The following is a 15,017-nucleotide window of genomic DNA, read 5'->3' on the forward strand; positions in this document are numbered from 1 at the left end:
TCCCAAGCCATCTCATTGTTCAAACTGTTTGGGTAATTGTCGGCTGGCCATCTGCTGGATTGTCTGGTTTGTATGAGACTTTAAGATTGCTGTTTGCAAAGGGCACAGATTCACCTTTCAATGAAACCATTCCTCCACCTCCTCAACGTTGCTGTTTTGCACACATCAAGCAGATTGCAAAGGTTTAATTAAAAAGGCTTGTGAGGGTTGGGGGTGGGAGGTGGGGAGGGGGGTAGAAAAGGGCTGAGCACACAACGCTGGGAGAAATGAAGGGGTAGCTCAAGTGGTAAGAGTGCTGGTTTTCAGTGGAAAAAGCCAAGCAAGAGTGTAAGTACCTGAGTTCAAGTCCCAGTACTGGCACGCACACACGCACACACGCACACATGCACACATGCACACACACACACACACACACACACACACACACACACACACACACACACACACACACACACATCCCAGTGGCTCACACCTAGCTTCTATAGGGTTAGGGATGTGCTTCAAGTGGCAGATTGCCCTTCCAGCAAGTCTGAGTCCCTGAGTTCAATGCCCAACCAAACAGCCACACAAGCCTCTCCAAAAGGGAGGGCCGACTTACTCGATCCCAGCTGAAGCACAGGCCCAGGTGGTCCAGCTGACCCCTCATGTGTTCGATGTTCCTGTGAGACAGAGCCAAGTACATCTTTAGAGTTCTAGAGGTGGGTTAAACACATGACTAGACCAATCACACTTGGAGAAAGGTGGAAGAAAACTCAGGAAGTGTAGATTATAGAAAAGGACTTCGGAGTGCTGTTTGTTTTGCCCTGAACAAATCATGTTAAGTAAGGTAAGCCAGACTCAGAGAGACAAACGGCGCATCGTTTCTTTCTCTCACAAGTGAAACTAGATCGAAAACACAGCTGGCTATGATGACATAGAGAACTCTTAGCTTTTCATACACAATCAGACTAAAAGGAAGATGCTCTTAAAGGATGAGTCCAAATACTATTTATCAAAACCAATTCCAGGAAATGGAAACATATTTATTTGTTGTTGTTGATGATGATGATGATGATGATGATGATGATGATGGTGTTTGGTTTTGCTTGTTTTGTCGTTTTAGGGGGCAAAGGGGCGCATGAATGGAGGGAGGGAGGGTGAACAAATGCAGGCCTGGTACTCAAGAGACACTAGGTGGAAATCAACTATGCGATTTGTGGGCAGGGATGCGAGGCAGAAAATGGGGTTAAGCAAAGGAAGGAGTGACATGGTCCAAAAAGAAATGTACTTACTACCTGACTTATGAAATGTTCACTTCTCTGTATAACACCTTAATAATAGTAAAAAAGAACACAAAGGTGCAATACCTCTGGGCTTCTGATCATATAAAATAATATTCATCAAAGTGAATTTCAGGAAATGGAAAAAAAAGAAAGAATGAGTAAAAATACCAATCCATTAGAAGGTAGTAATTTGGACAGATTATAATCCGACAGAAATCACAATAGTTTTAGTTCCAGGGACTGTCAGTCTACTACCTGGCCATTCAGAAGGATAATGTCTTTGAATACAGACTTCTGGCCCCTCCAGAAATCTGTGCTCTACACAGATTTCAACCAAGCAAATGTAAACGTGGTGAAAAGCCAAGTGCAGGAGTTCATGACTATAATCACAGCACTCCTGAGGCAGGAGCACTCTGAGTTTGGGGGTCACCCTGAGCTCTACAGAAAGCTCCTGTCTCAAAAAACTTAACAACAAACTGGGAGCTAGCTGGGTGCCGGTGGCTCACGGTTATAATCCTAGCTACTCAGGAATGAGATCTGAGGAAGGAGGTTTGAAGCCAGCCTGGGCAGGGAAAAAGACAATGACACTCATCTCCAGTGAATCATTCGCCAGAAAACCCGAAGTGGAGCTGAGGCTCCAAGTAGTAGAGCACTAAGCCTTGAGCAAAAAAAGCTTAGGGTCTGGGCTCAGGCCCTGAATTCAGGCCTCATGATGGAGGAGGAGGAGGAGAAGGAAGAGGAGGAAGAGAAGAGGAAATGCATAGCAACACATACCTTCGGGTCCAGCTTTCTGGATGTAAATTCCTCTCTACAGCGGCATTCTCGGCAGGCAGTCCGAACGCATCCCATCCCATGGGATTGATGACCTGGCGTGGAGAGGACACAAGTCAGCCATGGTGAATCATTCAAACCCGGCAGGTGTGTCTCCTGGGCAGTCAATGGCTTCCTTAGCATACTTCTCTGCGAATCCGCTTTCTCTCCTGGGTGATTTTGAACCATGCCTTTTGGCCAGCCAGCTGGCTGCCGATGATAGGAGCATTTAGAAGTAGTATGTACAAGTAAAGCACCAATAGTAGTGATCTGATAGAGGCTCAGTCAACCAACAGGACTGTGGCTCTCTCAAGTTAACTGCAGCTCCAGTAAAGTATGGTTTCCCAGACTGGGGAGTCTGAGAAGCCCAGGATTTCCCATGATGACTGCTAACGCTAAAACGTTCCTAGACTCCCAGGAAATAGAACCATGCTCTATATTACACATACTATTTTATGGCCTGCTTTTTCCACTGAACGTTCTATCATGGACATCAATGTAAAATATTCAGATTTGAAGCTGGGTGCTTGTGGTTCACCCCAGTAATCCTAACTACTCAGGAAGCTGAGATCTAAGGGTCACAGTCAGAAGCCAGCTCAGGCAGGAAAGCTGGTGAGACTCTTATCTCCAATTAACTAATAAAAAAGCCAGAAGTGGAGCTGTGGCTCAGGTGATAGAGCACTAGCCTTGAGCACAAAAGTTCAAGGACAGTCCCAGGCCTTGAATTCAAGTTCCAGGATAGACACACAAAAAATTAAAAATAATAATAAAATTTGAATTTATGTATGCCTTTCAAAGAAACAGTCTAGCTGGGTGCTGGTGGCTCACATCAGGAATCCTAGCTACTCAGGAGGCTGAGACCTGAGGATTGTGGTTCAAAGTCGGCCAGGGCGTGGAAAAGCTATGAGATTCTTTATCTCCAAAGAAAACCAGAAAAACCAGAACACCCAAAGTGGAGCTGTGGATCAAAGTGGTAGAAAACTAGCCTTCAGTAACAAAGCTCAGGGACAGCTTTCAGACCCTGATTTCAATCTCCATGACAGACAGAAGAAAAAAAAAAAAAGGAAAAGAAGGAAAACGCCTAACATTCCCTGAAAAGATCAGATTTATGCAATTTTAGGAACCTGAGCAGATATATACCAGTCTAGCTGAGCCCAAATCTCATTCCTCCCCTACCCTACCCCCTACTCCACAACTTCAAAGCATGGACTGCAAATCCTAACTCCCCTCTCCATAGGCCTGGATCCTTCTCCATGCTTTATCTGGAGCTAGGCAGGGTGCTGAACAGGAAGAAACACTTTCTCTCTCTCTCTCTCTCAATAGGGAGCTCTGGGGCTCCAGATGACTCTGCCCCTATCTTGTGATGCTGGAAAGGCAGAATGAGAGACGGAGACAGGACACTAACAAAGCTTCAAGACCAGGTCCCAGCCTTCAGAGGGTCTATCACATTTTTCTCAGACCCTTTATGCCAGGATCTACACACATACAACACACATACAAAAATAATACACACACACACACACACACACACACACACACACACACACACACACACACAAACAATAACCTCCCTTTTTTTGCTGAAACTGATCTAGGCTAGGTATTAGTCCCTGACAGCCAAGAAGTCTGATTAAAACAAACATCGGAGCCTGGAGCTGGTGGCTCACGCCTGTAATCCTAGCTACTTAGGAGGCTGAGATCTGAGGATCTCGGTTCAAAGCCAGCTGGGCAGGAAAGTCCGTGAGACTCTTATCTCCAATAAACCACTAGAAAACCAGAAGTGGTTCTGTGGCTCAAGTGGTAGAGCACTAGCCTTGAGCTGAAAAGCTAAGGGATAGTGCCCAGGCCCAGAGTTCAAGCCCCACGACTGACAAAAAAAATGACAAAAAAAAATCCGAAGCTGACACTAGTGGCTCACGCCTGTCATCTTAGCTACTTAAAAGGTTGAGATCTGAGGATCTTGGTTCGAAGCCAGCCAGGGCAGGGAAATCTATGAGACTCTTTTAGCTCCAATTAACTACTAAAAAGCCAGAAACAGGGCTGTGCCTTAAAGTGGTAGAACATTTGCCTGGAGCACAAAAACTCAGGGATAGTGTCCAGGCCCTGAGTTCAAGCCCCAGGGTTAGGACCTGGGCGCTGTCCCTGAACCTCTTTGTCCTCAAGGCTAACTAACACTCCACCACTTGAGCCATAGCACCACTTCCAGTTTTTGAGTGGCTAATTGGAGATAAGGGTCTCTTGGGGACTTTTCTGCCTGGGCTGGCTTCGAACTATGATCCTCAGATCTCAGCCTCCTGGGTAGGATTACAGGCGTGAGCCAACTGACACCTGGCCTTCTTCCATACTTCCTAGACCACACCTGAGCTCAGCTTTCTGCTGGCTGCTGCTTCGGTGGAATAATGTACCTGTTGTATAACTGCTCTGCAGAAAGGGGAAAACTTAATTACTAATCAGTGTCTTTGTCAGAGCTGTCAAAATGGTACCAAGTCAATGTTTCACCCTATTAACATCATGCTATAGGGTCCGCTCACAATTTTTAAATAAAGTCAATCCAGAGAGACTATGTGGCGGTAAAAAAAAAAAAAAAAAAAAAAAAAGACAGTCTGGAGTTATATAACCTACTTGTTCATTTTTATTTTTTGTTTCCAGATGAAATCAACATGAAAAGATATTCTTAGTTTCCGTGTCATCCAAGATGTCTATACACATGAAGTTACAAAACATCTCTAAAAAGTTTTTTAATATTTCAGATTCTTACCAAAAATAACAAAAAAGAAAAGTTGCCCTTAAAGAGAAAATAGAAAGGACTGGAGGGGGGGGGGGGTTGGAGGCGTGGTTCCGTTGGTAGAGTGCTAGCCAATGAGTGAAAGCCTTAGGTACAGTGATTCCCAGTTTCTGATCCTCCCCCCACACCCAGCCCCTCCCCTTTAAAAAGAAAAAAAAGATAAGCCAGGCACCAGTGCCTTACACCTGTCATCCTAGCTATTCAGGAGGCTGAGATCTGAGGATCGTGGTTCAAAGCCAGCCTAGGCAGGAAAGTCCATGAGACTCTTATCTCCAATTAGCCACCAGAAAAAGTGGTGCTGTGGCTCAAGTGGTAGAGCGCTCACCTTGAGCTGAAGAACTCAGGGACAGCACCCAAGCACAGAGTTCAAGCCCAACGACAGACAGACAGACAGACAGACAGACAGATACACACATACACACACATACTCTCTCTCTCTCTCTCTCTCTCTCTCTCTCTCTAGAACAGTCTGTGGGAAAGGCTTTCTATAGCTTGAACCCAGGGCCTTGTGCATGCAAGGCAAGCACTCTACCACTGAGCCACCTTCCCAGCCCATTTCTTTTTTTTCTTTTTTTTTAAGTGGTTACTAGGGAATGAACTTAGGACTCCAGCTTGGTAGATGCTCTACCACTTGAGCCACACTTCCAAGTCCTCCTTGCTTTTAGTTTGTTTTTCAGATCAGGGCTTATGCTCTTCTTATTTTTTTAACTTTTAAATTTCTTTCCTCCCTCTTCCTTTTTTAATTCATGTTAGTCATGGGGCTTGAACTCAGGGCCTGGGCCCTATCCTGAGCTCTTTTACTCAAGGCTAGCACTTTATCACGTTGAGCCATAGCTTCTCTAGTGGTTTACTGGAGACATGAGTCTCATGGACTTTCCTGCCCAGCCTGGTTTTGAACTGTGATCCTCAGATCTCAGCCTCCTGAGCAGCTAGGATTACAGGCTTGAGTCACCAGTGCCAGGCAAGTATCATGCTTTTGTCCAGGCTAGACCACCTCAATCTTCCTACCTCCACCTCCTGAGTAACTGGGATTGAAGGAATACACCACAATGCTTGGCCCTCTATTCCTTAACATCCTGGCCAGGAAGTTAAGTTCTGCTCTGTCATGTACTCTCCACCGCCACCATCAGGATTCTCTAACCTGGATTAAAACCTCCAAAATCATAAGCCAAAATAAACCTTTTCTCCTTATAAGTTGACTGCTTCAGATATTTGTTTTGGGTCCGGTCGTGGGGCCTGAACTCTGGGCCTGGGCGCTGTCCTTCAGCTCTTTAGCTCAAGGCGAGTGCTCTACCACTTGAGCCACAGTGCCACTTCCAGCTTTTTCTACTTATGTGGTGCTGAGGAATTGAACCCAGGGCCTCATGCATGCAAGGCAAGCGCTCTACCACTGAGCCACCTTCCCAGCCCCTGCTTCAGATATTTGTTACAGTACTAGAAAGTTGCCTGAACCTAACACACAGCATCTCTGTCCATTTTTGTCTGTTGACTTCATTCCCCTATACAATGAATGCTGATGGTGGGCTCCTCCTGGGAAGAGAGCAATGGCACCTACATTTGTATCTGCCTACTCCCATACCTACCTCATCTCCATCCCTAGCATAACACCCAACACATGGCTGCTTCCCATTCATCTAGATGTGTCTTCTAGATACAAAAAGAATAAGCCAAGCTCTTCATGCTCCTCTTCAATGTCCTTCAATCTTGATTACATTTGTTCCTTCTTTGGTAGGTTGTTCATACCTATAATCCTAACTACTCAGGAGACTGAGATCTGAGGTCTGAAGCCAGACTAGGCAGGAAAATCCATGAGACTCTGATCTCCAATGAACCACCAAAAAGACAGAAGTGGAGCTGTGGCTCAAGTGGTAGAGCGCCAGCTTTAAAAAAAAAAAAAAGCCTAACAGATAACACCCAGAGGTCAAGCACAATACTGGCACGAAATAGACAGACAGATAGATGATAGACGGATGGATGGATGGAGAGACAGATGGTAGGTGGATGGAGGGATGGAAGGAAGGATGGAGATAGATGGTAGATAGATAGATAAAGGGATGGATGATGAAAGTTTGATCTTCATTTGTTCTTTTTTTTTTTGGTGGGGGGTCTGTTCGTGGGGCCTGAACTCTGGGCCTGGGCGCTGTCCCTCAGCTCTTCAGCTCAAGGCTAGCGCTCTACCACTTGAGCCACAGTGCCACTTCCGGCTTTTTTTTTTCTTTTTGCTTATGTGGTGCTAAGGAATCGAACCCAGGGCCTTAGGCATGCAAGGCAAGCGCTCTACCACTGAGCCACCTTCCTAGCCCTGATCTTCATTTGTTCTGAGCACACATTAGCCCACTATCCCAAGTAGAGCATACAAGAGCAGCTTCAGCAGCTGTGTGCCCTTACCTGCCTGCCTCTCATTCTCTGGAAGCGTGCAATGGTGTCGCTGATGGTGTAGACACGGACGTGGCCCATGTGCAGCTTGCCGGAAGGATAAGGGAACATGGACAGCACGTAGAACTTGGGCTTTGACTTCTACAAAAAGAACAAAGCATACTTAGTAAGTACTTTCTGGGAACTCTGCCTGCAGGAACGAATCTTTTGGCAACTCTGCGCGTTTCTGCATTGAAAGTTTTTCCTTTTGAAAGAAGAAAACAAAAACAAGAAACAACTGTTCTCATGATGTAAATGGATGAAAAGGTTCAAAACCAAGATTGAAAGCCCAGGGTAAAGCTAAAAGATGTCTAAGATAATACAGATTAACCCTCTAAGTAGTAATTGTCCATTTTTTTTTTTTATTGTTTTCCTGTTTGTAAAGCTCCTCTTTTAGCCAGAAACTCGTGGCTCACGCCTGTCATCCTAGCTACTTACGAGGATCACAGTTCGAAGCCAGCAGAACAGGGAAATCCGTGAGACTCTTATCACCAAGAAATCAGCAAAAAAAAAAAAAGCCAGAAGTGGAGCTGTGGCTCAAGTGGTAAAGAGCCAGCCTTAGGGGTTGGGGATTTAGTTCAGTAGAAGAGCATTGTCTTGGCAATTGAGCGAGATAGGTGAGCCCTCCGCTTTTCTAGAAGCGGATGGGAGTTGGGTTTTGTATATAAGAGGTCATCTCTGAAGATGAAGCCTCCCCACCCCCCCCAGACTCCCTGTGGTCTACACTGAGACCTACTGGCAGCAGGGTCCCTGGGCACTGTGTTGGGACCTCAGTTTCCCTACTGCATTGTGAGAAAGTCCCAACCAGTAGAGAGAACAGATTATTGTGTCCCAGGGCTGACAGTACAAGGTCAGGGATCTGTAACCTACAGCTTCCCAAGCAGCAGTGGGAGAAACACAAGAGGAAAACCACCCTGGTGCTGCAGCTCGGTGATCCTGCTGCTTTTTCTCTAGGGATGTTTTGGAGGAGTGGGAAAATGCCTTGGGAGAATTCGTCGGGAGCGCTGGACCTGAAATTCTGGCACTAGGAAGGCTGAGACCAGAGGATGGGGAGTTTGAGGGGTGGCCTGAGTTACACAGCAATCTCCTATCTCCAACAATTAAAGAAAGAAAAGAAGAACGGAAAAGGGGTGGGGAAGGGAGAGGAGGAGGGGAGAACAAGAGGGAGAGGAGGGGGTGGGGAGGAGGGGGTGGGAAGGAGGGAGAGGACAGAAGGAAAAGAAGGTAGAAAGGGAAGGAGAGAGGAAGGGAATTCTTTGGGGAAGCAGAAAAATAAACAAAATTCTTGACTTGACATTTCTAGTTTTTTTTCCCCCTTCCTTCCTTCCTTCCCTTCCTTCCTTTTCTTTCTCTCTCTCTTTCTCTTTCTCTCTTTCCTTCTTTCTTTCTTTCTTTTTTTGTTGGGACCAGGGTTTGAATAGGGACCTTGAACTTGCTGGGTGTGTTTGCCAAACTTCCTGTTCGACCACTCCAGCCCTCTAGTTTTCGAGACATTGCTTTCTCTTCTTAGAATTACCTCATTTCACCGCATGAACACTCACTGTGCTATATTAGGGTAGAAATGTGGCCCCCAAGCACTTTCCTTCATTAGTATATATTTTCCCCATTAATATCTATTTAAACGTTTATTCCATGAAGATTAAAGGAATGGCAAAATCCCATCATTCTTCATTGCCTTGCTAATTAGCCCAACTCCAAAGCTAAATTAGTAAACGATAGGCAGGGAAAAAAAAAACAAAAAACATTGCTGAGAGCAGAAGCAAAAACCCTTTTCAGATGCAGTCTTATTTATTGCAGAAAAGAACCCAGCCTACTGCCTGTCCCTGTTTTCTGCTTGTCTGTGTGATTTATTTCCCCCCCCCCCTGCTCCTCGGCAACAAAGAAATGAGTTCTGTCATCTGGGGGTGGGGAAAAAAAAAAAAAGAGAGCAGAACATGCAAGGAGTTTATGTTCTAATTGAGCAGGAATCTGATTGAAAGGGAAATTTTCATAATTGCATCAAAGCAAGAGAATGGAGGTCTTCGAGAGAAAATTAGGATTGCGAGGGATGGGGGGGGGGGGGGGAAGAGCTTTGCTAACTGGGTTCTATTGTTCTCCTTAGCCTGTCACTTCAGAAGGAAGACCAACATTGACTTCTCTGTGGATGGCACTCTGAAGTTGCCACTGAACCCCCAGAGGGTAGCAGACTCAAAGATACCCCACCACCACCACCACCACCACCACCACCACACACAGGGATAGGTAGAGCCTTCCCCTTGACCCTAGCTTTCCTATTAGCCAGAGGGCCTTAGACAGGTTCTTCTGTTTTCTAGCCTGTGTGTTGTCTATGAATCACAAAAATAAATAAATACATACATACATAAATATATAATCGATAAAAGCTTCAGGTGAGGGCCTGGGAATGTGGCTTACTGGTAGAGTGCTTGCCTTGCATGCATGAAGCCCTGGGTTCGATTCCTCAGTACCACATACGCAGAAAAAGCCAGATGTGGCGCTGTGGCTCAAGTGGTAGAGCACTAGCCTTGAGCAAAAGAAACTCGGAGACAGTGGCTGGAATCTCAGTTCAGGGTTATTTTGGGAGCCAGGGAGACAGTCAATGGCAAAATGGCAGAGGGTGAAATACTCACTCAATAAAAATGGTTATTTTTGTATTGTTTGGCCAGTACCAGAACTGGAACTTATGGACTCAGCACTGTCCCTAAGATTTTTTTTTTTTTTTTTTTTGCTCAAGGCTGATGCTCTATCTCCACCTCTGGCTTTTTTGGTAGATAATTGGAGACTTTTCTGTCCACACTGGCTTCCAACTGCAATCCTCAGATCTCAGTCTCTTGAGTCTCCAACACCATCTTTCAGTGGAACACAATTAACTCCCTTCTCCTTATCCACTCTTCTTAGGAATTAATCTCATAGAAATTATTTGAGTGTGGCCAGGCATGGTGGGGCATGCCTACAATCCCAGCTACTGGGGAGAGAGAAGGTTAATAGTCAGTAGCTTGCTTGGTCAAAAACAAACTCATTACTAATCATCACCATTTGGTTGAAGACCACATACTTATTTGAACAGGGCAAACCCAGCACCCAAGCCCTTTGCCTTCTGTCTCTCATTTCTGAGTACTCACATCCATTTCAGAAGTTTTCGAGGCCTGATCTTTTATCCGAGGATACCACCATTTCTCAACATCCTTTCTTGTCTGGAGTGTGTAGTCTTTCGGCCACTTCCCTGTGGCACTATAAATGCTTCGGACACAGACTGGTGTTACCCTCCTTCCCCATTTGCTGATGATGGCTGTCAGACCATGCAATTGTCTTTTCAAGAGACAGGCAGAAGAGCCCAGCTTCTGCCAGCCAGTAGCCATTCTTCAGCAGGTAAGAGAGTCCTGGGTTCTTTAGGACCTAGAAGAACAGGGAATCAGCTCAGGAACTCCTCTACTTGGCCAACACAAATCAGTGCTTCCTGCTCAGACTTCACATCCTTTCTCCTCTTCTTTTGATTATTTTTGACCTGGAAAGAATAGTTTAAAATTTCAATTGTGCTAAAACATAAACTATGTGTGTGTGTGTATGCACATGTGTGTGTCAGTACTGAGGCTTGAACTCAAAGACTCACACTCTCACTTGGCTTTTTTACTTGAGGCTGGTGTTCCCACCTTTACTTCCAGCTTCTTGCTCATTAGAGGCAAGAATCTCATGGACTTTCGCTTCAATCTTTGATCCTCAGATCTCAGCCTTCTATGTGGCTAGGATTACTGGCATGAGGCACTACTGACCATCTAGATAGCCACCCATAAGTTGTGGCTCTTCAGGACATCCAGTTGCAATTCAAAGTCCAAACTTTGATTTTTTTCAGTAGTTTCCTCCACCCGTGAATTTAGGAATCGATCCCACTTAAGAAGTTTCATGGCTGGGCGGTAGTGGCTCACATCTGTACATTTAGCTCCAATGGATGCTGAGACCGTGGTACCAAGCCAGCCTAGGTAGGAAAGTCTGTGAGACTCTTATCTCCAATTAGCCACCACAAAAGCTAGAAGGGGAGCTGTGGCAAGTAGTAGTTAGCCTTGAGCACAAAAACTCAGGGACAGTGCCCAGGTCCCAGAACTGGCACCTCCCCTAAAAAAAAAAAAAGCCTTTTCAGTGTTGGCATTTTGTAAGTAGATGTGCAGAGGGAATTGTTTTCAGCCTGGCAATTCGTACCTCAATTAATACCACTTGCTTGATAAGGGTAGATATACAGACTGGGGGGGGGGGTTTCCTACTTACTGCACTTAGCTTTTTAAAAATAGTTAGATGGGACTATATATATTAGATTTAGGTGAGTGAGCCGGGCACCAGTGGCTCATGATTGTAATCCTAGCCACTCAGGAGGTTGAGATCTGAGGACTGAAGTTGAAAGCCAGCCTGAGCAGGAAAGTCTATGAGATTCTTACCAACAATGAACCACCAAAACTGCTGGAAGTAAGCTGTGGTTCCAGTGGTAGAGCACTAGCTTGGGGTAAAAAAGGCTCAGGGACAGCACTCAGGCCCTGAGTTCAAGCCCCAGGACCGACACACACACAAAAAAAAAGACATTAGCTAAATGAGGCTGGTTTAATATCAACAATTCTTTATGACCAGCCTAAATGTAAGATGTTTTGTATAAGGAAGGCCATATCTTTTCTTTTTAGGTGGGTTTCTATATAATTAGAATTATCCATGCTGGGCAGCGGTAGCTCACACCTGTCATCCTAGCTACTCAGGAGGCTGAGATCTGAGGATCATGGTTCAAAGCCAGCGTTGGCAGAAAAGTCAGTGAGACTCTTATTCCCAATGAACCACCAGAAAACCCGAAGTGGCGCTGTGGCTCAAGTGGTAGAGTGCTCACTTGAGCTGAAGAACTGAGGGATAGCGCCCAGGCCCAGAGTTCAAACCCCATGACCGACAAAAAAAAAAAAAGAATTATCTAAAGGAGTTATAGTGTTTCTGATTGGAGTTAGTCTTTTGTGAGGTCTGAGCAAGGAGACAGAGGTTATTTGAGTTCAGTACAGGGGAGGTGAAGCAAGTGTAGGATGATAATGAGGTAAGTATAGTGATAATTGACTCTCATGATTCGGGAGCAGAGGGGAGCAATCTTACTTCCAAGGTCTCAAGCTTTTTAATGTTTAAACAATTCTACAACTGTCTTGCCTTGATTGCTTGACCTTCTCAGGGTCCAGTTCTCAATCTTCTGTCCAATCTCTTAACCCTTTCCTGGTCTCACAGCTCGGCCTTGGACTTCCCTACAGGTTAGGTCCACTGTTGATTTTTTACAGCCAGGCTTAGGTTGGATTGCCCTGCCTGTGTCAAACATGTCTGTGCATTAACTGGGGTTTTACCTGATGTCTGTAAGCACCTGGAAAAATAGGGGTGGGGGTGGGGTTAATCCTTCTTATTGTTTGGATGATACATAAATAGAATGGGCCAAGAGGGGAAAGGTAAGCCCTTCAAAAGATACCTATATAGGGGGCTGGGAAGGTGGCTCACTGGTAGAATGCTTGCCTTGCATGCATGAGGCCCTGGGTTCGATTCCTCAGCACTACCTAAGCAAAAAGAAAAAAGCCGGAAGTGGAATTGTGGCTCAAGTGGTAGAGCGCTAGCCTTGAGCTGGAAAGCTGAGGGCCAGTGCCCAGGCCCAGAGTTCAGGCCCCACGACTGGCAAAAAAAAAAAAAAAAAAAAGATACCTATATAGATGCCTGACATTTTTCTCCTAGATAGCCCTCTAACCTCTTGAATAGAAATAATAGAAAATAAGCTAGACACCAGTGGGGCCCAGGCCTGTCCTCGCCTCTCAGAAGGCTGAAATCTGAAGATCACACTTCAAAGCTGGTTAAAAGGAGACTTGAAGCTAGCCAGGGCAAACATATCCCAGCACTCATCGCCAGTTAACCAGCAAAAAAGTCAGAAGTGGAGGTGTGGCTCATGTGGTAGAGCATAGCCTGGATTGAAGAAAAAAGTTAGGGGCTGGGAAGGTGGCTCAGTGGTAGAGCGCTTGCCTTGCATGCTTGAGGCCCTGGGTTCGATTCCTGAGCACCACATAAGCAAAAAGAAAAAAGCTGGAAGTGGTGCTGTGGCTCAAGTGGTAGAGTGCTAGCCTTGAGCTGAAGAGCTGAGGGACAGCGCCCAGGCCCAGAGTTCAGGCCCCACAACCGGACCCCCCCCCCCAAAAAAAAAAAAAAAAAAGAAGAAAAAAGTTAAGGGAGAAGGTGGGGCCCTGAGTTCATGCCCTGGTACTGGCACACACACACACACACACACAAGCAACTAAAACACACACACCCCAAACACACACACACACACACACACACACACACACACACACACACACACACACACACACACACACACACACACACACACACACACACACACACACACACACACACACACACACACACACACACACACACACTTCCCGGTCTGAAACTCCATCCTGAGCCTCTCTGTGAGATAGAGGACTAGAGCTGGGTGACTTCTGAGAACCTGAAGTCCAGAACTTGCTGTGAACCCCAAGATTACAAGGCTGCTCATGGTTGAATTCGGTCCCACCCATATCCAAGAGTCCAAGGATCCAGGGGCCCAGGGGTCCAGGGGCCCAGAAATCCAGGGGCCCAGGAATCCAGGGGCCCAGGAATCCAGGGGCCCAGGGGGGATCCGGGGGCCCAGGGGGGATCCGGGGGCCCAGGAGTCCAGGGGCCCAGAGGTCCAAGAGCCCAGGGGTTCAGGGGTCCAGGGGCCCAGGGGGGGTCCAGGGGCCCAGGGGTTCAGGGGCTCAGGGGTCCAGGGGCCCAGGAATCCAGGGGCCCAGGGGGGATCCAGGGGCCCAGGAATTCAGGGGCCCAGGGGGGATCCAGGGGCCCAGGAATCCAGGGGCCCAGGGGGGATCCAAGGGCCCAGGAATCCAGGGGCCCAGGGGGGGTCCAGGGGCCCAGGGGGGGTCCAGGGGCCCAGGGGTCCAGAGGTTATCTAGGGGCCCAGGGGGGGTCCAGGGGCCCAGGGGGGGGTCCAGGGGCCCAGGGGCCCAGGGGTCCAGAGGTTATCTAGGGGCCCAGGTGGGGTCCAGGGGCCCAGGGGGGGTCCAGGGGCCCAGGGGCTGAGGGGCAAAGGGGTGGGTGGCCCACACCTCCCGGTTTGAGGGGCTGCAGGAAACCAAGCCAGCCTCGTTTCACGTCCCGCCGAGTCTGACAGGGTTTTACCTGCTCACAGGCCCTCGGCCTGAGGCGCCACAAGGGCTCGAACTCCCCCGAACCTTCTAAGGCGTCCACGGACCGGTCAAGGCAGCCTGGGCGCCGCCATGTTGGCACAACAACAACTTTATTGACAGCGGCGGCGGCGGCAGTCATAGGCGGCGGGGCGGGGCCTGGAGTTGAGCGACAGGCCAGTCCTGGAATCCCCGGAGCCCGTGAGACTAGGGGGGCGGGGGGAAGGGAGGGGCCAATTCTGATTTCCTCTCAGCTCGCGAGGCGGGGCAAGAGGCGGGTGTGAGAGACACTAGGCCTATCCTGGATTTCGGGAGGCGGGATGAGGGGGTCGAAGGCGGGGCCTTGGGGTTCAGAAGCCAATCCTGGTTTCCTCCCAGCCCGTGGGGGCGTGGCCGAGGGTGGAGCCTAGGGTGGAGCTACAGGCCAATCTCCTGGACCACACACCTGTCAGAAACTTCATTCCCTGCCCCCCCCCCTCCCCACCTGCTCTGTGTCCCTGAACTTGGTCTCCAGCCCAAGACTCTCATCCTCTC

At 47.6% G+C, this 15,017-nt stretch overlaps 1 protein-coding gene across 2 annotated transcripts in view; it reads right to left on the reverse strand.

Moving 5' to 3' along the window:
* Positions 1 to 14,578, reverse strand: part of Lars2 (leucyl-tRNA synthetase 2, mitochondrial) — a 61,957-nt gene extending 47,379 nt beyond the window's left edge. The window contains exons 1-5 of one of the 2 annotated variants that reach the window (XM_070017627.1): positions 14,479 to 14,578; positions 10,392 to 10,665; positions 7,246 to 7,374; positions 2,037 to 2,128; positions 599 to 659 (exon numbers count right to left, since the gene is read on the reverse strand). In XM_070017627.1, the coding sequence (XP_069873728.1) occupies positions 599 to 659; positions 2,037 to 2,128; positions 7,246 to 7,374; positions 10,392 to 10,628 (519 nt within the window). In that variant the 5' untranslated portion in view covers positions 10,629 to 10,665; positions 14,479 to 14,578. Of the gene's footprint in view, positions 1 to 598; positions 660 to 2,036; positions 2,129 to 7,245; positions 7,375 to 10,391; positions 10,775 to 14,478 lie in introns of both variants that reach the window. The other variant, XM_070017626.1, reaches the window with a different exon arrangement.
* Positions 14,579 to 15,017: the final 439 nt, after the last annotated feature.

This window comes from Dipodomys merriami, unplaced genomic scaffold, assembly GCF_024711535.1.
Source record: "Dipodomys merriami isolate MVZ:Mamm:240054 unplaced genomic scaffold, mDipMer1.0.p SCAF_125, whole genome shotgun sequence".
Taxonomy (NCBI): Eukaryota; Metazoa; Chordata; class Mammalia; order Rodentia; family Heteromyidae; genus Dipodomys; species Dipodomys merriami.